Source organism: Aethalodelphis obliquidens, unplaced genomic scaffold, assembly GCF_003676395.1.
Source record: "Aethalodelphis obliquidens isolate GAN/ISIS:26980383/991018 unplaced genomic scaffold, ASM367639v1 scaffold2, whole genome shotgun sequence".
Classification (NCBI taxonomy): Eukaryota; Metazoa; Chordata; class Mammalia; order Artiodactyla; family Delphinidae; genus Aethalodelphis; species Aethalodelphis obliquidens.
The window spans coordinates 88478438-88501605 of NW_020837946.1; the positions used below are offsets into that span (position 1 = coordinate 88478438).

A 23168-nucleotide genomic window follows, 5' to 3' on the forward strand; every position below is an offset into this window, starting at 1 on the left:
CAGGACCCGTCCCTATCCTTTTGTCTCTGTTTAGTTTTTTCTTTTGCTCTAACCAGGTACGTGGGGGGTTCCTTGCCTTTTGGGAGGTCTGAGGTCTTCTGCCAGCGTTCAGTAGGTGTTCTGTAGGAGTTGTTCCACGCGTAGATGTATTTCTGGTGTATCTGTGGAGAGGAAGGTGATCTCCGCGTCTTACTCTTCTGCCATCTTCCCGGAAGTCCGGCCACTGTTCTTGATCATAGATGTCCTCATATGACTTACTAAGGAATCTGAACTTCATCCGAGGTCATGAGAAACCTAGGAACATGATCAGTGGTAAGTGAGAAGGTCTGATTTGCATTTTAACTAAGTTGCCCTGATAGTTGTGAGAATGGGTTTGAGGAGGATAACATTGTAGGAAGGGAAACCATTTAGGAAGCTGTTGCAACCATTCAGAAGAGATATGGTAAGGACCTGAATGAAACTGTAGTGGTACGTGCAGATTGAAAAAAATAAATAAAAGGAGTTAAAACATGCGGGACTTGGTGATTCACTGGATGTGGTGGTAAATAGATGCAGAAGGGATCAAGGACAATGCTCAGATCTTTGGGTGATGAGGAGTCTGTTCCTCCCATCAACTTAGAGCACACAGTGGATTTAGAGCAGCTCTGGTAGGTTTATCTTCTGACATATTGACTTTGAACTTTTTTATGGCATGAAGGCATGCAGCCATGCTAGGTTATTCATTCACTGAGCTTTTATATCATTACAGTCCAAAGTAATGCACTGGCTTCTCAGGAGCTAACTAGAAAGATTATATGGAGCCTTCCTTTTAATGTACTCTCAGTATAGGTGGAGAAACAACTGTGACTTACTATAAAATGATAGGTGATATAGATGACTACCAAGTACTTACAAGAGGGTGATTGGTTCTCTGGGAAGATTGAAGGAGGCTTCTTGGTCATTTTGGTATCCCCTAGAATACACGTAGCCTTCAAAAAGTATTGATATACATTTTTTTTTAATTTTTAGCAAGAATTTGTTCATTGTGCTTTTTTCTGAAAGCTCAGAACACATTTTTTTTTAACATCGTTATTGGAGTATAATTGCTTTACAATGGTGTGTTAGTTTCTGCTGTATAACAAAGTGAATCAGCTATATGTATACATATATCCCCATATCCCCTCCCTCTTGCGCCTCCCTCCCACCCTCCCTATCCCACCCCTCTAGGTGGACACAAAGCACCGAGCTGATCTCCCTGTCAGAGCATATTTATATACTGTGTTTTATTATCATGTTAGCTACAATTCAATAACAGTAAAGTCAAACTAGAAAATAATTATATCATAAGATTCTTAAACATCTATCTGTCATATATGTGATATGCGTAGACATTTAAGACAGCCATTGAGGATGGAAATTTTATTGATTCTTTAACAGTGTTAATAATAACTCTTCTATTCTGGAAAAAAAATTTTTTTTTGGCCTGCCTTTTAAGTACAATAAACACTGACAATGTCAAGTAATCTTTAGAGCAAAGTTTCTGTATAACTTTTGATAGTAAACTTAACTTTGCCTTCCTGAAAATATGGGATGTCACTATGCATCCAAATCAATGTTAACTTTTAATATATATAATTCATAGCTAGTTGGCTTTGAAAATATATAGCAATGCCGAGTGTTTGCTTTCAATAAATTTTCTACTGTTTTTGTTATTTCCTTGGATGATAATAATTCACATTAGATGTTTGTCCTTTTAGAGAAGAAATATTAAAATATTTTCTGTCTAGTTTCACATTTATAAAGATGGTAGTATGTTAAACTAAAACCACATTAAAACTTCAAAAGCATAAAAAATGGCCAAATTTATTAGTTAGTATACCTTTCATTTTGTTATATACTCTGTATTTTTAATTTTCATAGTTGATACTTTATTATGTATATTATGCACTAGGCATTAAGTACTGTAACAAAGCATTTATTTATTTATCCTCACAGCAACTCTATTATTCCCAATTTACATATTGGGAAACTGAATGGAAAGGTTAAGGAACTTTCCCATGTCATAGAGCCTTTAAGTAGTAGAACTGGGATCTATAACTCAGGAAATTAGGACACAGTATGCAAGATGTTAGTTATTATGCTACATTCCTCTCTTTAGTAAACTTCTTAAGTAAGGAAATTTTTTTTTCCACCAGAGGTAATGAAGAAAAAAAAAATCCAAACTTATTTGCTGGAAAATCCTCTGTTTTTAAAGTTTATACTTGATCTTTGTCTGATTTATTAATTTGAGGTATAATATAGCATTTGAGGAACAACATTTCTGCCTTTTCCCTATTCAAAAATAAAAGTGGTACAGAGTGTCATTATTTTCTGAAGCAGGTTGATGGTTTCCTGAATAAATGTCTGAGTAGGTGTCCCCTGAAGATGTATCTACTCAACATGCTGTCTCAATTTTACAGCTTAGTTTTGAAAGTCTAAAACAGAATAAATTAAAACAATTTCTCCTTGGAGCTGCCATCGGTCCTCTCCAAATGTGAAAAAGATGAGAGCGTGACAGGACGTTTTAGTTCTCATATGTTACCTGAAAGTCAAAATTAGGCACACAAGGGCTGTGAGAACTAACTTAATGCCTATGAAAAACAGCACAGTGCAATTGCTTTGAAGAGAAAAAACAGTGAATGCTTAAGAAAATGTGAAAGATTCTTTTTGTTACCCTGAGAGGAAACCGTTCAAAACCTGAAAATGGAATTGCTTTTATAATAAGTATGTTTAATGCAAATTTCATTCAGGGCACAAAACCTAGGCAGGCATATATTTCTTACTTGATAAAAGAGTAATTTAAAAGAGAATGTACATTATCTAAGGTTTCATAACATTGTACCTTAAGGGGATTAAGATATCTAAAACTTTTGAAGTCTGCAGATTTTATTTTATTCACTCACAAGATGGAGTTCTTGCTGATTTGTTACTGTGGAGAATTGCCCATTAGTGTTTGTATTGATTTGCCTTTTTCAAAATGAAAGAAACAAATGTAATTCATTAGCACTTTATTATTGAATCCCTTTTAATATGGTATATCAAGAACTTGGGTCATTATTAACCTGCAAAATATTTGAAAAAATGATTTCAAAATTGGAAAAGAATAGAAAGTACAACTTAATTCTTATCTGTTCCCAGGCATCTGATAATTTAGAACTGGCTGTCATCACAGCTTTTGCTCACAACTCTTCCTGAAATGATCTTGTTGTTCCCCCACTCCTATTACGGAGGTGATTGCATTTATTAAATTGGTTCTTTCTCTAAACTAAGTTTCTAGGAACTATATTGTGCATCTCTCCTAATCCAAATGCTCTCCAGTCTTCAAGGATCAGCCAAAGCCTCACTTCTTCCATGAAATCTTCCCTGATGACCTTGACTTCGACCTTGCTTTCCTCTCAGTTTCTATAACATCATAGTCTGCTCCAGAGGTTTCAACTGGTGCACCATGGCACAGAGTGTGCCAAAAATGGGGCATGACTGGAAAGTAGCAGCTGCACTGGTAGTACTAAACCTTTCCTTTTTATCAGACAACTTACTAGTTAAATAAAAAGAGATCTCACTCTTTATTTACTTATTATTTTATTAAAATTATTTACTTATAAAGAATATATACTATTACTGTATTACATGTTATGACTGAATACATTATAAAATATATACCAAATAGAAATTTTAAAAGCATAAGGGACAAAAAGTAAAAACTACAATTTTAACATTTTCTTGCACTGCCTTGGATTTTCTTAATTTTCCTAGTTGTTCCCTAGAGTGTGTTTACTCAACTTTGATGTGACTTGTCTATAACATATGACTTGCTATATTACAACATGTATATGTTTTATATATATTTTATATATATATAATACCTTATCTAGTTCTAAGAATCATTTTATGTAGCTTCCCAAAAATGCAGGAATTTCAATGAGATGAACAATTAAGATGGAACAGATGAGTGCCAAGAGAAAAATTAGGGAAAAAGAAACATGAAATGAGAGATAAAATCACATTGTAAAAGTCTATATTTTTGCTAGAAGTTTGCAGCAAATTTAATTTTTATATTTCTAACAACCAGTTTGGGAAGAGGAACATAATCAATTTCAGGGCTCACAATGTCTATATAAGCAAAAAAAAAACAAACCAAGCAAAGAATACATACCTGTAGCCTAGGATACAAACATAGTTCAGTAAAAGCCAGCTTATTGGGAATGGAGAAGGATCAAAGCAAAGTAACCTCCGTATGAGCTACCTTATAATTTGACCTGATTCAGGCATAGATTGCAGAACAGTAATTTCTAACAGATCTGGGGCCCCTGGCATATCAGAATCAAGTAAACAAATTTTTTTTTTAATTATTTTTTTTCAAGTTAAAGCCCTCCCCAAACTGGAGAACAAAAATACCTCCCCCAAAGCTGATATTCTGGAGGTTATATCAAGCTCTTTTCTCCCCCTTCTCCCCTTGAAAATCCCTTTGGCAAAGAAACATTAATAACAATGAGATTGTAATGGGGGTTACGGTGCGATGTTGTGGGGAGTAGCATTTTATAATAGAAATCTCCTTCTCAAGATCTTGGACCCTGTTAAATAACAAGTGTTTTTCTTCTTATCTGTACTTTTGACAGGTTAACTAGTAATTCTCAACCTGCAAACTACCCCAGACTAAGCAATTTATATATATATATCTTTTTTGGGTTTTTTTTACATCTTTATTGGAGTATAATTGCTTTACAATGGTGTGTTAGTTTCTGCTTTATAACAAAGTGAATCAGTTATACATATACATATGTTCCCATATCTCTTCCCTCTTGCGTCTCCCTCCAAATCTCTGAGGCGTGACTGCATCTTCAGTATTCTTTTAAAACTTCCCTGGGCAATTCTAATGGGCAGCCAGCCATTTGAGAGCTAAGAAATTGAAATTATTTAAAGGCTGATGTGTTGCTGAGAATGGGAGCAATGATTAGAGAGGGCTTCTTTTTGATGAATGGCTAACCAGAAAGGGGCGGGGATGATAAATTGAGATGAGAGAGAAGGGGAGGAGCTGAGGAAAAGATGTGAGGCTGGGGCCCAATATGAAGCTGCCACTGAAAAAAACGCATGTGGTGGGGTGGCCAGGGCACCTTGTAGAATAAGGACATTTGATTTTCAATTTGAAGCTTTTATGTTATGATAATAAATCTTCATATGCCATGCCTCCATGAATTCTACTGCACTGTTTGTATTTCAAGCTTGTATGTATAGTTCTGCACATGATACGGGTGGGAGAGTAAGACATGGATTAAGGAGAAAAAACTGAGTCCTGTATCTGGGCTGAAATGACACAAAACAGGAACAAAATATTGCATTGATACACATGATGATTGGAAAATGCAGGAGTGATATGACAAAGTGTCTTCTTTCCAAATATTAGAGAATATGATTTTTGAAAGTATAAAAAACAGAGTTTGAATTAGAGGTAACTGTCATATCTGTCAAAGTTTTAGAATAAAAATCAGTTTGGGGCTTCCTTGGTGGTGCAGTGGTTGGGAGTCCGCCTGCTGATGCAGGGGACACGGGTTCGTGCCCCGGTCCGGGAGGATCCCACATGCCGCGGGGCGGCTGGGCCCGTGAGCCATGGCCGCTGGGCCTGCGCGTCCGGAGCCTGTGCTCCGCAACGGGAGAGGCCACAGCGGTGAGAGGCCCGCGTACCGCAAAAAAAAAAAAATCAGTTTGGAAACCACAGTCTCAGCTAAACTAGAGGAATTAATGGATGTGGGGCTTGAAGGCAGCCTTTGAGAATGTAGAAACTATTTTGGGGCCTGTCTGTTAAGGTCACTGCTGATAAGTAGCAAAAAAATGAAAAAAATTTAAAAAGCCAGTAAACACATGGAGAATGCTTATATTTGACTTTAAAATGAGAAAGGTGTCAGCAACCAGCTCATCTGAAAGTGGTAGCAAATATTTGAAGTCCAAGTAAGAGTTGGTGGTTAGAGTGGGGCGAGGGACATTGTTCACTTTGATTGCGGCAGAGTTAAAGTGCAGGTTCACTGTAATCATTGATACCAAGAGCTTGTATTGGCTCCATATAGCCAAATCTTATTTGTATATAAAAACAAAAGCTAAAAATATAACAATAAAATCCTGACAGCTTTCTCTATAAGGTAGTAAGGAGTGTATCTGTTGACAATTGTTGAATAGCCATAGGTAAAACATTCTTTAGAACCCAACACTGAAGTTTATCAAGAAACCAGAACACACTTTATATAGAATTCTCCATAAGTTAACTTTTGGGATTGAGCATAACTGTATTTTTAAAGTATGGGATAGAGTATAATGGGTCCAGCAGGATAGAGACAAAAAAACTGAGTAGATAAATTGAGCTAGTCAAATTTGTAAATTTTAGTACTTTGGAATTGTCCTTAAGTAATTCTTTTTGGAAATAAAATTTTATTGGAATACAGCCATGCCCATTTAGTTACATATTTTTATTTATTTATTTATTATTGATGTATAGTTGATTTACAATATTATGTTAGTTTCAGATAGATAACATAGTGATTCAATATTTCTATAAATCATACTCCATGTAAAGTTATTATAAAATAGTGGCTATAATTCCCTGTGCTGTATAATATATCCTGTTACTAACCTGTTTTATACATAGTAGTTTATCTCTTAATCCCATACCTCTATCTTGCCCCTCCCCAGTTTCCTCTTGCCACTGGTATCCACTAGTTTGTTTTCTATATCTGAGTCCATTTCTGTTTTGCTATATACATTCATTTGTTTTATTTTTTAGATTCCATATTTAAATGATAACACAAGAGTATTTGCATTTCTCTGTCTGACTTATTTCACTAAGCATACTACTCCAGTCATTTGCTTTTTTTATCTAACAAGGTAAACACTATGAACCAAGGTAAATAAGCATGGTGGCTAGTTCCTGGAAATAAGAGAATCTAGAATTTCTTGCATGTTCTTATGTAGTAGGAGGTCTTCATGGTTGAATCAGCCAGATAGGAAGAGGGTGGTGGAGTTCAACAGTAGTTGTAGAAGGTCTATAGTGTAGATTATTATTTCGGGGAAAATTGTTTCAGATAATTAATTAATGTATTAAAATAAGCCCTACCTACTAAAGCCATCCTATGACTCAGCAATTCTACCTCTGTTTATGTACCCAATAGAAATTACACTGTATGTCCTCTATAAGACATGGATGAGAATGTTCATATCATTGTTCATAATAGCCAGAAATTGAATACTCTCTGAGTGTCCAAAATAGGTACATAATTTATAATTATATTATATGTTACTTATTGTCGTATGTCTTAGGATAGTTTATATTAAAAATTCAACTCCAGAAGTAAAATCTACGATTTCAGGGACTGTCATGTTCAACACCGTACTCCTATGCCTATGTGGATGCTTAGCATGCACTAAGTATTATGTAAGTATCTGTTGAATGGGGATAATTAAAGTTAAAAAAATCATATTTTGGAATAAGTGTCAGAACACAGTTATGATAGTCTTTCTTCCCTTTCTGTCTTTATATGTATTTCCACTTTGTATCTTTAAGGTTTGTTGTAAAATTTTATCATCCTTCCACCTTATTCTATTATAATTAAAACACTCTTGACCTACCTTATGTATGTTTTACAGATATTCCCAGATAATTAGAAGACATATTCTTATATCTTAGTGAAGTCATTCCATTTAGAGCATGGAGGTGTGCAATGTGTATGTGAAAAATAAGGAAAGGAGATTTGGATGAGAATGAGTGATTTAATTATTCTATCCTCTTGGTCCTCCTTAATGCACCACTACATGATTGATTTGCTTGCTAATATCCCAAATATAAGTAATAAAAGAATATAAGGAAACATCTCCGTTCCTTCAGTGCTGTAATCTAGTGGATTTGACCATGTAGAGATAGCCTCAGCATTACAAATTAATCTATTATTCACATAGTGAATATTCATGAAATGCCTACTGCACTTGTGACTGCCTTGGTTAATGTTGGGTCTATTGCAGTCCCTACCTATGATATATCTCACAGTCAATTTCTAAGAAGAAATGCAAAGATGCAATTTCAGCTCAATATGATAATAAAAGTATGCGCAAGATGTAGTGGCATATGTGAGAAAAAAATGCTTCCTAATTATACTAAATAAAATTTTGCAGGACTGGCAAAGCTATTAGAGAGAAATAGAAAAGTAAGGGTCACATAAATATTTAGTGTCCTTTTTTTCTAATACTTGTTGTTAATGTCTTCTTTGAACTCATAAAAATGCTTGTCTTTACTACTTATATGCTGCTCCTGCTACACTATTGTGAATTGTTAGTCATTTTTCATGTGCATACCTTCTGTTCCTTAATTAGTTTATAAAGTTTCTCACAGTAAGAGCTTTGTCTTCCTTGTATACCCTCCCAACCAGTCTTTGTACAGCACACCACATTCATTCATTTATTCACCAGATGTTTACTTTGAGCTTACTATGTACCAGGCACTATTCTAGGTGCCAGGGATCGGGCAGTGAGCAAAATTAAGTCCCGGCCCTCAAAGAGGTTATATTTCTGTGAGACAATACAGACACTAAACCAACAAACCAATAAATATGTAATGTGTTTGACAGTAATAAATGCTACAGAGAAAAATAGGTTTTGTAAGGGAAATGGAGCATGGCAAGGAAATAATTTCTGTAGAGAGTAGTCAGGGAAAGTTTCAGTAAGAAGGAATACTTGAGCTAAGACAGAGCTGTGCAGATAGCTGGGAAAAGAACATTCCAAGCAGAAGAAAAAGTGATGTAAAGAAGCTTAGGCTGAACAGCATTTGGTTTGTTTTAGGAAGAGGAAGGTCTTATTACTAGAGGGGGGAGAGTAGAAGGATAGTAGGTGAAAGAGACTTGAAGGATGTGGGTAGATCTTGAAGGTCTTGGGAAGGAACTTTACTTTTACAATTGGATGAGATGGAAAATGATTAGAAAGTTTGAGTGGAGAGGAGAGAAATTATCTTATTTACTTTTTAATAGGGCGACAGTGGACCCTCAGTAGAGAAAAGGCTCATGAGGAAAGGGAGTCCTGAGGCAAAAGTGGAAGCTGGAACTAAGTTAGAGGTTATTGCAATACTTCAGACAAGAGTTAATAATGGCTTGGATTATGTTATAAGTGGAGAGTGTGAGAAGTGGTGGAATGAGGGATCTGATTTGAAAGAAGAATAAAAAGAGACAAAATATTTGGTTATAGGTTGAAGATGAGAGTAGTTGGTGATGGATTAGATGTGAAGTGTGAGGAAAAGTGATCAAGGACAATATGAGGTTTTTAGCCCAAGAAACAAAGGATGGAGGTGCCTTCCATCATACCACCAAGGCATGGGGAGCTGCCATATGGAAGACTGAGAGAGAAGTATGTTTCAGGTAGAAATCCAAAATTTGTCTTTTGCAATCAAGATTGCCTTTTCTTACATACAAGTGGAGACACAATGTAGGCAGTTGGATATATGGATCTAATGTTAGCAGAAGAGAATAGGACTCTTCATATAATACTTAATATTTATACAAAAATGATGCTTATTTTTGTTGATTGATTCACTCTTTCAATTATGAAAACATATCAACTGATAGTTTGACAAAATTGGAAAAATGAAACAAGTCCTTGCTTTCCAGATATATATTTGAAAATGGTATCTCTGCTCTTACTCACGCAAGTGTGTATCTGACTTAACCATTGTTGGGAACAGGGGCTATTTGGAATTTTTCCCCAGACAGGTAATAGAATTTAGACTATATTTCATTTGAAACAGAATCCCCAAACTTACTGATAAATGGCTTTATTATGCTAATTGCTTTTTCTTTATTTCCATAGTCTGTCTGTGTGCCAGATGGAAATTATATTGGTCTTAAAGGATTTGTTCTTCAAATGGCCATGTAGGTCACAACACAAACAAACACTTACTTAGTTGGTGGCAAATTTATTATTTAATGATTTGTCCCCAGTGTCTTTCTAGTGGCTGTATTTAACATCATTGATCTATAATTGCTACCCTTTATGCAGATGCATGCACATATATTTCATTTACAGTCTTTAGGAATATTTTTCATTCAAATATTCAAAAAGCACTGTTATTTAAAGACTCTATGATAGCATAGAGCCATTCTTCAAGTATTCTTAAGCCCATTTGTACAAAGAGAGTTTGAAAAAGAATGCACAGGGTTTGTAGTTGACATTTGGGAAACTAGGACCTCAGAAGGAATAATTAGTTGATAAGGTATTTTTAAGGCTTTATACATTTTGAATGACCGTATACATAAAACACCCTTGATATATTTTAAATGCCTTTATGTTTCTTTCCATTCTCTCTCTACTTTGAGACTTTGTTGATTATCCCCAGTAGCATTCTCTTTATATGTAGAGAACTCAGACATAAGAAAAGATGTTAAAAGAAAAACTGTAGTCCAAAGTAATTTGGTTTGATATCAAGATTGCAAATTCATGGGGATAAATATTTATTGAGTTAAAATGAATAGGAAAATAAAGAAAAAATAAAAAGGATGTGCTAGACAGTTTCCACATATATTTCAAAAATGCTTTAAAACATTTGACTAGGTTCTCTCATGTGGTTTTAATACCTTTCTTACCATCTTTGTTAGTAAATTTTCCTGAAGAACACTTAAACTCCAGCACACCCAGGTTGATAACCCCCAAAATGCTGATGCAATGTGCTCCTAATACATATATCGATCCCTTTTATAGTGTGTTTGTGTATGTTTTTTTTTCTTTCTGTTTTATCCATAGAAAATGATACCATCTACTGGACAGACATGGGCTTCAATAAAATTAGCCGAGCTAAAAGAGATCAGACTTGGAAAGAAGATATCATCACCAGTGGCTTGGGAAGAGTGGAAGGGATAGCTATTGACTGGATTGCTGGTATCATCCATGGCTTTCTCTGTTTTTGTTTCACACCTATATTGTTAGTGGCTCAATCTGCTTCATAAAAATGCTGTTTCTGACTCATAACAGGGTTTTTTTTTGTACTTCTAGCCACAGGGGTAAATAGCCTCTTTTGCTTTTGGCTTCACTCTTTCTAATGCTTTTGAGCCTTTGGATAAGTGTTTCTATGTAGAAGTAGATTATGTAGTATTAACTTTGCCCAGATCTCCTGAGAGCCCCACGGGGCTGGTAAACAAAAGTGTTAGAAGTTCTCTTTTGCCTGAAGCTAGTAGAAAATGAAAATACAGCCCTTCCTCAGGTGAGAGAAATTTCAATTTATTTTTAACATATAAATGTATCACTATATGGTTTAAACCACAGACATGTGAGATTAAGAAGTATTTGCATATTTATTTATAGCTTTCTGCTTAGGAACTGCACATATTAAAAAAGAATTAGGAAGTAAATGATTTCTTAATAGTCATGTGAATGTTCAGAAAGTTAATTCTCGCTGAATTAATAAATAAGTTTTTCTCATAATTGTATTATAAACATGTTTGTATTTCTTCTAGGTAACATATATTGGACGGATCATGGTTTCAACTTAATTGAAGTTGCGAGACTCAGTGGCTCTTTTCGTTATGTAATTATTTCCCAAGGCTTGGATCAACCAAGATCTATAGCTGTGCACCCAGAAAAAGGGTAAATTTAACGTTTACATATATTTTGGGGGTTTTAAGTGACTTAAATTTCGTTAAAAGAAAAATCCAGAAATTGATATTAATATTTATTTTTAGTCATAATGTCTGAAACAAATCTCAAAACTATCTTAGCTAAGCAGAAGGAAAAGTTTATTTTCACTTTGTCATGTATATATCAGTACATATTTGATAGGTTCATATTTATTATGCCGTTCTTTAATGTGTGTGTAAATCCAAATGATACACCAACATTTTTCTAGATTATCAATTTAAAGTTCTGCCCTAGAACTGTTTACATATTGGGTACTCAATTATTTGCCGAATGAATGAAAGAACCATTTGATAGCCAAACTCGTTCTCCAATATTTCTAAAGCTTCAATTTCCATTTATGTATCTATAATTGCCATATCAACATGTTCATCCCAAACTTTTTTTTTTCCTTCTTTTTCTTCTTGAGATTCAGATAAGTATGTCTACCTGTCTTCTTGACAGTACCGTCTTTCCATTTGGACACCCAAACTGTACATATCTAACGCTGAAATGAATTCAAGCTGACACCAAATTCTGCTGATTTTTTTCTTCCAGATATTATCAATCTACCACCCTCCATCTTCACTACCTCCACCCTGATTAAATCTGTTTTTGAGCTACACAGATACCCCTGCAATAAGTTCCCAATTGATCTTCTAACCTCACCAGAGTCCAAAATTTCTGTTACGATTCTTCTTAATCAGGCCTTATGTAAATTTTCAGTCTCAAACTCCTGCTCCTGCCTCTTTGCTATCTCAGTCTCTGTTGGACTTCTTAGTTTTTTGAAATGTTTTCAAATATTTCCTATTCTCTTCCACTCTCAGTCTTTGAACAGCTTCTTCCCTTTACCTGCAATGTTCTCCTTCTTACTTTCACCTTGATAAATTTTATTTATCTTCTCCTGGTTTTACAAACAGACATTCTGTTATATGACACCAAAGCACCCAGTACTTTCACTTTTATAAATTATATTTGCTTATTTATATTTATTTGCTTTACCGTACTATGCACTGTTTTTCACTGGACTGGGTAATGTCTGTATTCTTTCGTAAAACTTGATGAGAAGAGCCATGTGTGTTTGGTTTATTTCTCTATCCTCAGAGCTTGGTACAGTGGTTGGTAAGGAATAAGTTGTTGACTGATACAATTAAAAAAAGCAGTCCTATTATAAAATTTTATATTATTCCTCACTATTGTGTTTCTTGCAATAATAATTTCTATTATTACTTTATTTTAGAGGTTTTTTTAAAATGTTTTTTTTTTTATGTTAGTAAAACTCCTGTGTCTTTTGGAGTGGAAAAGAGTGAAGCCATGGTGGTCACACAAAGGTGTATTAGATAAACAAGTATAAGCAACACTGATTTAGGGTGAAGTCAATCTATGTAAAACATCAAATCAACTCTCACGAAAATCTACATTCTTTCCTATTTGTTATATGTTGTATGTGCTTTTTCCAGTGTCATTACTGTCTTCACTTTCTTGACAAATGCTATAAAATTAAGTCATACTATCAGTACAGTGAAAGAGGAAACAAAGAAGGTTCATATAAGAGAGAAAAATAATGCCAACAAATTTGTCATGCTTCAAGCTAAAACTAAGATTACAATATAAAAATTGAAAAGCTGCATTGGTTAGGATTGCTCTTGGATGCAAAGTAAAATTTAACTGGAATGTGTTAAATCTATAGATTTTCTTTCTCCCTTTTCAACTACCACCTTTACTAGGTTATATTTTGTCTTATGCTTGATGTTAAGGCCCCATTGTTAGAGCACACTTGATATATCCTCAGAGAGTATGTTTACACCTAAGGAAAGAGAAGGGGATAGGAGAAAACCTTTTTCTTGCTAGACTCTATTGTTTTATTTGGGAAGACAAAGGTCTTCGTGTTAATCCCTTTGTTTTTTTCTTAGCCAGAAATGGGTTACATGCCCATCCTTAGATCAGTCAATAGCCAAAGGGAAGAGAATATCTTGACATATTTAGACAAGTTATGTTTCATCACCTGGGCTAGGATAAGGTCCCAGACCAAATAGTATACTCTGAATATCTGAACAAACTGAATTTCTATTAGTACTAGGGATGATTTGAGATGAATTTAGAAGAGACAATATGACATCTTTGGTATCTCTCTCACACATCCTATGTTCAGTATACCAGGAATTCTGTTACCTTTGGCTTCAATCTACATTTATGCTTTACCTACTTCTCACAATTTTCATTGCTACCACCCTAGTCTGAGTCGTTGTCATTCTTACCAACATTTCTGGATTGTGGTTTATCATCTTCTACCTTGGTATTCCTACAGTCTATTCTTCATGTAGTGGCCTAATGATCCTTCCAAAATGTAAGTAGCTGTTACTGCTTTGCTCAGAACTCAACCAGTGGGTCCCCTTTCGTTCTGTTTAAAAGCTTACAACAAACGTAGAGTGGTGTTATTTCCTCCATTTAACAGATAAGGAAACTGAGTCAGCAATTTAAAATATATTACTCTATCATTAACATGATATGTGGGAGAGTTGGGTTTTTCTAAACTCCAAAGATTATGCTATATTATGTGTGTATGTATATATGTGTGTGTGTTATGTAACATGTTTACATATATGTACACACATATATATAGTGTTAAGCATTACAGAAATTAATAACCAAAAATATCAAGCATATAAGAAAATAGTTTTAACAGTTTTAGCATAAAATTATAATAAAAATGTAAAGATTAGAGCTATAATGAGAGAATAAACAATAATGAGAAAATGCTGGGAAAATTAGGAAAATTTTTAAAACTTTTTGAGTTGGGTCTGACTTCCCCCGTAAATTCTCTTACCCACCACTGCATGCCCAGGGACACTTGTCAGTACATATTAAGAATGTTGAGGGAAGGTATAATTTTGTTTAGTTCCAAGAACAAAACACATGACTCAGTTTAGTGTGTCCACATCATACCTGTAAATTTGAATATAAAAATGTCTTCTAATGTGATGATATTTTTTAAATCTCTTTTTCATTTGTACTTTACAATTAAGCAATAAATCATTATTCCCTCAGTGGAAAAAAAATGATCAATTGCTGGACTATGAATAATTATTCTGATGGTAGGAACAAATATAATTTGAATGTTATGAAATATCATAGATACGTAGGAAATGGGTTTGTTTTGAATAAAGAATTTTTTCCCGTCATATTTATAATATGTCCAACACTTCATTTTATTGTAGAGAACATCTTGTGCCTGGCCTATTATCGATTCATGCAGTTCAATTTAACAGGCCTCTTGCTGCTAACTAGTCGCTCTGTAGTTTTCTTTTGCATTCTATTAAAACCTAGTCTATGGCCTCAAGTTGTTATTCCAGACCTTCTTAAGTATCTTTTGTACAGTCATCTTAGCATATAACTATACTTAACTTCTCTCTAGGATGATTGAGGACATCAGGCAAAGAAACCCACATGTACTTCACTTTTTTGTCAGTTTATTCAATGAACATTCCTCGAGTGCTATGCACTGGGAACCAGGTCATGTAAGGACATCTCCTTCTCCTCCTCAGCCTTTAATTCAGTACATCTTGACAAAATAGGACTACTGGCTATGTGAAAGACACAAGTGGACACTGTAAAGTATGATGGTATAAATAAGATGTAGCTTCTGTTCACAACAGGTTTTCTGTTTAAACTTTTAGTTTAAACAAGTACAAAACTTGAGTTAAAAAAATAGTCTCATAATGTAAAGTAAGACTAATTTGGGGGGCATAAAAACACTAGATTGATATAACTCAAGCTTAAATCTCATATCTAAATTTCATGTTAAAGTGAAAATTTTCATACAGCTATTATAAAATTACATTAAAATTTCAGAAAAAGGAGATAGCATATGATTAGAGTAGATAGTACAAGTGAGGGTAGTAGCAGCAGTGGTGGTGATTAGGAGAGTCTTTATTGAGGGAACCTGAAGGAGAAAGGTTTCTGAGATGGAGTGGGAATATTTTATGTGAAGAAGAAATAGAATAATTTAAAAATTGGTAGTGGCAAAGCAAAGGCCATTGCCAAGAACAAAAGTGTGTAAGGTACATGTAGGAAAGAGTAGGTAATGTAGCTCGAAGATAAGTTGGGACCATAAAATTGGCAATGGGATTCCCCACGTTTTAAAACTCCATCCCCAGTTTACCAAGTGAAACATAAACTGGTCCTGGACCCTCTCTCCTAACCCTTCCCACTGGCCCCAAACTACATAAGCAGAGATCAGAAGTATAATGAGAGTTTATTGAAGTTGTAGCGGTCTTTAAATTAAGGAATTCTTAGAAATGGTTCTTTATTATCCAAGGGAGAGTGTTATGGAGGAGGGGGAAGGTTCTTTCTCAGCCCTCAAACCAAGAAATGGAGAGAGTAAGAGGCAATAAGTGGGAGACTAAAATAAATAGAAAAGAGCAGTAAATGGAAAAACTGTGTGACTTTTTCATGGCAAGTCCTCAGGCCACAAGGAGTCAGATCAAAGTTGGAAAGAGGGAAGAAGATTTTAAAATACATATGAGATTTAAGTTTGGATTTAGAAAGATCTAGTCTTTTTTGCATGAGACTGAATCTTAACAATATCATTCTGTTTTTAAATAGAATTCTCTTGGAGGTCATGGATTCTTCCTGAGATGGCAAATTCTGGAGAAGAGATATTTAGTAGAGTATAAATAGAATCAGGAGTTGGATAAGTATAAAGTTATTCCTACTTATTCCAACAGAGTTCAGGCTCTTCAATAAATCATGGTAGTAGATGAAATTATCCAAGGAAAAAGAAGTCTAAGGACAAAAATGAAGAATGTTTGCAGTTAGGAGATAATATGATTAAGAGGAGAAAAAAGAAAATTAACAATAAGGCAAAAGAAATAGGAAAGAGGAAAGAGGAAAAAAGCCATTTCAAGTCCTCAGGAAATCACTGTATCATAGAAATCAAGGGAAGAGTTTTAGGGAGAAGAATGTGCCTGCAGGAAAGAGATTAGGAGAGATAAAAGCAGAAAACAGAACATGCAATTGATGATCAGGATGACATTTTTAATTGTTATGAATTTCAGGAAACTGGCAAGAGCAGAAGCCAAATATAAAGAATTAATAAGTGAAAGATAATTAGAAAGTAGAGCCAGCATATTTAGACTACAGTGACAGAAACTTTGACAATGAAGGAAAAGAGGAAAAAATAGAAAGTTTATTGAGAATGTAGTAGAGCACACAGAAAGTTTTTCTTAGTATGGGGTCAGGGAGTATGGGCACATATTCATAGGCAGAGGGGTGGAAGAAAATGCATGTAAAGAGGAGACAGGGCTTCCCTGGTGGTGCGGTGGTTGAGAGTCTGCCTGCCGATGCAGGAGACACCGGTTCGTGCCCCGGTCCGGGAAGATCCCACACGCCGCGGAGCAGCTAGGCCCGTGAGCCATGGCCGCTGAGCCTGCACGTCCGGAGCCTGTGCTCCGCAACGGGAGAGGCCACAACAGTGAGAGGCCCGCGTACCGCAAAAAAAAAAAAAAAAAAAAAGAGGAGACAGATTCCAAGGAGTGTAGGAGGAACCTTGTCAAGGAAGAAGCAGTAGAATGGAACAGGAAGAATGGAGGACAGATAGCAGATAGATAAGATTTGCATCCCGGGTATCTCGGGACTTCCCTGGTGGCGCAGTGGTTAAGAATCTGCCTGCCACTTCAGGGGACAAGGGTTTGATCCCTGGTCCAGGAAGATCCCACATGCCATGGAGCAGCTAAGCCTGTGCACCACAGCTACTGAGCCTGCACTCTAGAGTCCATGAGCCACAACTGCTGAGCCCACGTGCCACAACTACTGAAGCCCATGTGCCTAGAGCCCGTGCTCCGCAACAAGAGAAGCCACCACAGTGAGACGCCCGCACACCACAACGAAGAGTAGCCCCTGCTCGCTGCACTAGAGAAAGCCTGCGCACAGCAACAAAGACCCAACACAGCCAAAAATAAATAAATTAATTAATTAATTAAATTGTTTTAAAAAAATAGGTATCTCTAAAAAAACAGATCCTGTAATGAGAATTCAAGTCAGAAGAAGCCAGATAGGAAAGGGGCCAAGCAAAGGTTCAACTATGAGCAAAGTCCAGACCTCAGACATGCCTTTTAAAGCTTTGGAGGGTAAACCTCACTTAGCAAGGGAGCTTGACTTTGAACTCCCACCCAATTATTCACTGGATAAGGGCAAAAATCCTGGGGAGACATACACTCCCAAGATTTCTGGCTCTCAGCACTACTTGTGAAAGAAGAGATTCTAGTAGCTGTCCTCTGAAGAAAGTTGGATGTGTGAGCTACTAAAAACAAAAGGACACAGGAACTGGGCACTGGAGTACACAGAAATAGGAAACAAGATCTGAGGATGTCTAAGTGCAGCACCAACAGTGTCCACTATGGTTTGGAAGTCCAGCTTGGACATTTCCTACGTTTGGGATCTTTTGAAGTATCTTGATCTCAAACGCTTATATCCTTTTTGGTTATTGGGAAGATTAAATGAGGTAAATTTAAATGGGAGGATTAAATTAGGGAAAGTTCTCTTCTTCTCTTTTTGGAGATGAAGTGAAAGAGATAGAGTATAGCAATAGAATATATTTTAGCGGTTAAAATTAGTAAAATTGAAGAAACTCATAGATGATATGAGTAGAATTAGCAGCTTTAAATGAATAAGTAAATTTTGGTGAAACTATTGTGGTGAATAGAATATGAATAAAGTATAATATGAATAAAAGGATTCCAAGCAACATGAGTCCAGCTGGAATGGGTTTCTAGAATCTAATGGGGTATTTATATGACCTTGAGTAATAGTGCTCAGCAACTTAGCAGTAGCAAAATAATGGGGAAAAAATGGGCTAAACGAGGAGCAGGTGGTGACAGATTCAAAACTGGCAATTGTAAGGGAATAACTATGGGTTGCTAATCAGGAGTTGAGGTCTAGAAATTAGTGATGAAATGGAGGGAAACCAAAAACGGGAGATCAGAGTAATGTAAGGCAGAGGCAAAAGAGAGACGAAGGTCCCTGGAACAGATAAGATGAGGAACCAGGAGCTGGGATGTTCATAGGATCAACAACATGAGCCATAAAGTCCCTGAGTATGTCTGCTAGAAGGGAGAAGATGGCAAAATTGTCAGAGATTAGTAAAGCAGTTAAATGGATTTGGTGGTTAATTGTAATAGAGTGACTATGTGATGGTAAGGGAAAATGGAATCTACAAATTCATAATGTGAATGCTTTGAAATAAGTGCATATAACCTCAGAGAAAGTTTTGTTTTTTCTTACTTAAATCTACTTCGCTTTTATTCTGGACACGATGGCATCTATTTCCTCAGGCATCTCATTGCAGTAACTGTTCTTTTCTGTTCGATCATCTTTAACTTATTACTTTCAATGAAGCCTTTCCCTTTGCTTTCAAATAGGCTCAGATCCCTCTTATTTGAAAAGAAAAATACTGTCTTATTTCTCTCCGCACGTTTACTTCTCAACTTCTTAGAATAGAAGTAAATGTCTCCTCACTTAACTGCTGAAATGAATTTTCAGCTTTAGTTCTTTCCAGGAATTTCTAAATTTATCCACAGCCAAATCCAGATTTTGTTTTTCCAATTTTTTTTCACACCCCTTGCCTTCTCCTTGACATTTCTCCATCATTTATCTACTCAAGGGTTTATTTTTTCTGTTACCTTCTTTAACTCTGAGTTTTCTTGTTCTCTCTGATCCCTTCCATGTATTTCCTCTGAGCATTGTATTTCTCTTCTGAGCATCTTTCTCCTCACTTAAAGCTCTGTATGCTATTTTCTCTCTTGCTATATTTATCTTTTAAACATATTTTCATGGTTCTGACATTAATCACTACATTACATCCAATATTTCATCTTCATTCCTTTAATTATATTTACAATTTCCTTTAGAAATGATTTATTTGAACATCCAACTGTCACTGAAACTTACCATGTCCTCCTAGTTTTCATCTACTGACTTTCTTTCCTAACCATGGCGTCTCTTTTTGTGTTATCATGGTTCTTTCGTCCTGACAAGATTGAAACTTACTTCAGACTTTCCATAGGTTTTCATCATGTATTTCCATCTGTCTGTAAATCCTGTCATTCCTTATCTCCAGCTGTCTCTTAGGTTTTCCATTTCTCTCCATTGTGACTCTGAGCTCAGCACTGACTTAGCCGGAGGATCTCAGTAAGCACTTTTGATTTATTAATTTTGAGCCCCCCAAACAAGATTTACATTTCATCCCACAGAACAAGAAATCTTTGACATGCATAACAATATTTTAAATATTGTTTCTCTCTGTCTTCACTTCTTCTTAAAAACTTTTCTTCGATATTGTCACATGGATAGATATTTTTCAGGATTCATAGTTAAGAATTGATATGCCTTTTCAAATATTAGGTTTATTTTCAGGAAATGTTTATTACTGCTTGGAAACGTTAGTGGTATGTGTCTTCTAATACCTTATCTACATGTTTACTGATGACTTCGGGGTGGGGGGAGAAGGACTTATAAATGACCACTCTATGTAAAAATTTGAATAACTTTTACCTGGAAATCAAACACTGATTTCCAGGTTAATATTACATAGACATTTAAGTGTCAAAATTCATATCACAGGAATAAAGTACAGCATTTTAATATTCTGTTTGATGTTAAAACATGGCCGGTGTATTGCCAAGAGAAAAGGTGAACCATGATGGAGTAAATTAGCTGAATCCAAGATATAAATGTGCCTTGAAAAGTGGGCACGAAGCCTGTTTTTGAGCAATGGAGACTTGAGGTCTTTTAAAATGTAGCCATATGCAAAACAGAAAGTGTATATGAATTTAGTTCAGCTTGAAAATTCAGTTTCTCCCCTCCATTGACTTCTTTATTTTTTTTTGGTAAGGCCTCACTCTCTTTAAAAAACTTAAAATGTAATAATTCTCTTTATGCTAAAAAGTCATTTTCTACCTACAATAAAAAAAAAAGATGCATAGAAAGTCACAGTATGATACTGAAAAAGTTGGTTAACCTCCCATGATGTATGATCTCTAAGTGAAACACAAATACTCTGATTTTTTTTTTTCTTGTTAGGCAGTAGAATCTACATTGCCTCTCTTAATTTAGCTTTATATCTCTGCAACCATAAATAACTTTCTGAAAAGTGTTTCTTTCCATGGCACAGATTCAGCTTTACATGATATTTTGGTGTTCAAAAAGTACATATTGTTAAATGGTCTTTCATTGACTATATATACATATATGCTTTTGGAATATGCCCAGTAATATACAGAAGGTCTTGAATGACAGTTTAACATCTGTTGAGATAGCAAAAGTATAGCATAGTTTAACACCATCTCCTAAAGTATCAATGTATTTTACATCTGAAGACGAGGTAACGTATAAAAAAGAAGGAATTAAATTTTGCAATAGAAATAGTGGTAGAATCAGGGTGATAGTTTATAATATTAATATACCATGATGGTCAAGTAATTCAGAAATACCACAATTATTCCCCAAATCACAGCCACCTTTTTCTACAAGTCTCTGAGGCGTACAAATTATAAGGACAAATGAAAGAAAAGTGCGATACTATTTTTCACTAGGAATTTTCCAAAAAATTCTACTGTAGACACTCTTCTTTCAAAGATAGTTAGGTCTCACCTACTTTTTTCCAATATGCTTTATTCTCATTTCTTAACCTCTAAACATAAATCTTGGACCTTACCTCTCCCGCTAAAATGAGAAAAGAAGGACTAGAAATTATCAAAATGCCCTGGGTTATCATTGCAGCTCTGAGCTGGTGGAGGAGAAAGAGATCCCAGAAAGGTCATGCCACTTCCCATTGTAAGAGGGAGCCCCTGGCCCAGACCACCAAAGCTATGTCGAATGGAGACCAGCGATAGCCACACAAAACTGTAGGACCTTTTCCTAATTTCTTAAGGGATCTGACCAATAAAAATGTGGTAAGGGGTAAAAGAGAAGTTTAAGATATTCCTTTCTCTATTTGCCTATAGAAATCTCCTCAGTGTGTTTTGACATGGGATATCCAGGATAGGTTGCATATGACTGCTATATAAGATGGTTTGGGGTTCATGAAACAAATTAAAATTTTCTGTATAATATTTTAAGAATTCCAAATCAACTCATGAGCACTACGAGTCTAGGCCCTAGGCATCTCAGTGTTAAATATTTCATAGGAAGATTCATAGATTATAGGGAAACATCAAATATTATATACTGAAAATACCAAAAGTGAATAAAAGATGGACCACTCAGGAAAACCATTGTTAAACCATGTAAATAGCAAACAAATATCATATATGTACACATAAATGTATATGTATATGTACATATTTATTGAAAGGATGGGCAAGGAGGCAGGCTGTAAATAGATACATAAAATAAGGAATTAAAAATATAATATGGGGTGATAAGTCTAACATGCTATGGAATTACAGATGCCGAAGAAATTTTTCTTTCTAAAGCCTCTTTCTCCATACTTCTCCAGTGTTGGCTGGGTACACACACAATGATTGTTTTATATAATTAATTCATATTGGAAAGTAATGAGTCAAGAAGGAATCTAATGTAAAACTAAAGAATAACAAAAACCAGAACAAGGCCTGAAGAACAAATGATAACTTAAAAATATTTTTTAAGCTTAAACGTAAGGAGAGAACAACCCAGATGGCCTGTATGTTTATTTTGCTTCAAAGGAAAGGTTTATTTCTGAAGTTGTTTGTAGGAATAATAACTTCTCTCACCACAGCACTTCCACAGTTTCAGTGTTGAAGCCCCTACTTTCATGTCGTATAGAGACTTACAACTAGCAAGTTTTAAGCATTGCTGGTAGCATTGTTCTCAGGTAATTCTTTACTTACCCATCTGCCTCTGCCATTAAACAGTGACCTTCATAAGGGTCACTAAGTCCAATTCATTTCATATTATCAGTTCCTAGCACTTAATAGGTACCTAATTAATATTTGTTGAATGAGTGCATGACTGCAATGAAAGTATACATTTGCGAATCATCCACCCGAACCACTGTCAAAACCAAATTAGAAAGTAGTATTCAAGGTTCTACTGTCTCTAGACTCTCTTCCTTTTAGCAGAGTGTTCTGCTATCTGTGGTTGAGTTCTTTTTATATTGCAGGAGCCTCTAAGCAATTCAGGGCTTGAAAAGTGATTTGGGATTGGCATGTAATACTTTCTCAAAACAAAAACTGCACAGAAATGAAGAAAAAGGAACTGTGAAGAAGCCCTCACAGGAATAGAGGAATACACTGTATTCCTCATAGGCGATGAAGGATGTCAATTCACATATTCATGAAATGTATTCAGACTTTGACAGTACTATATTATTTTCCCTGTGCTTTAGCCTGAAGATGGAGACATTGACACGTTGGCCTACAAGGTATTCAATTAATATGTGTTTTAAGTGATTCTAGTGAAACTGCTAAGCTACTATTCCTTATATATAAAATATATATTATATGTATATAATATATATAAAAGCCTACAGGGCTTCTGTTTTT

At 35.3% G+C, this 23168-nt stretch overlaps 1 protein-coding gene across 1 annotated transcript in view; it reads left to right on the forward strand.

Moving 5' to 3' along the window:
• LRP1B (LDL receptor related protein 1B) overlaps positions 1-23168 on the forward strand; it is a 1467083-nt gene that overhangs the window by 960895 nt on the left and 483020 nt on the right. The window contains exons 34-35 of the mRNA XM_027078335.1: positions 10780-10914; positions 11490-11619. Of these exons, the coding sequence (XP_026934136.1) occupies positions 10780-10914; positions 11490-11619 (265 nt within the window). The remainder of the gene's footprint in view (positions 1-10779; positions 10915-11489; positions 11620-23168) is intronic.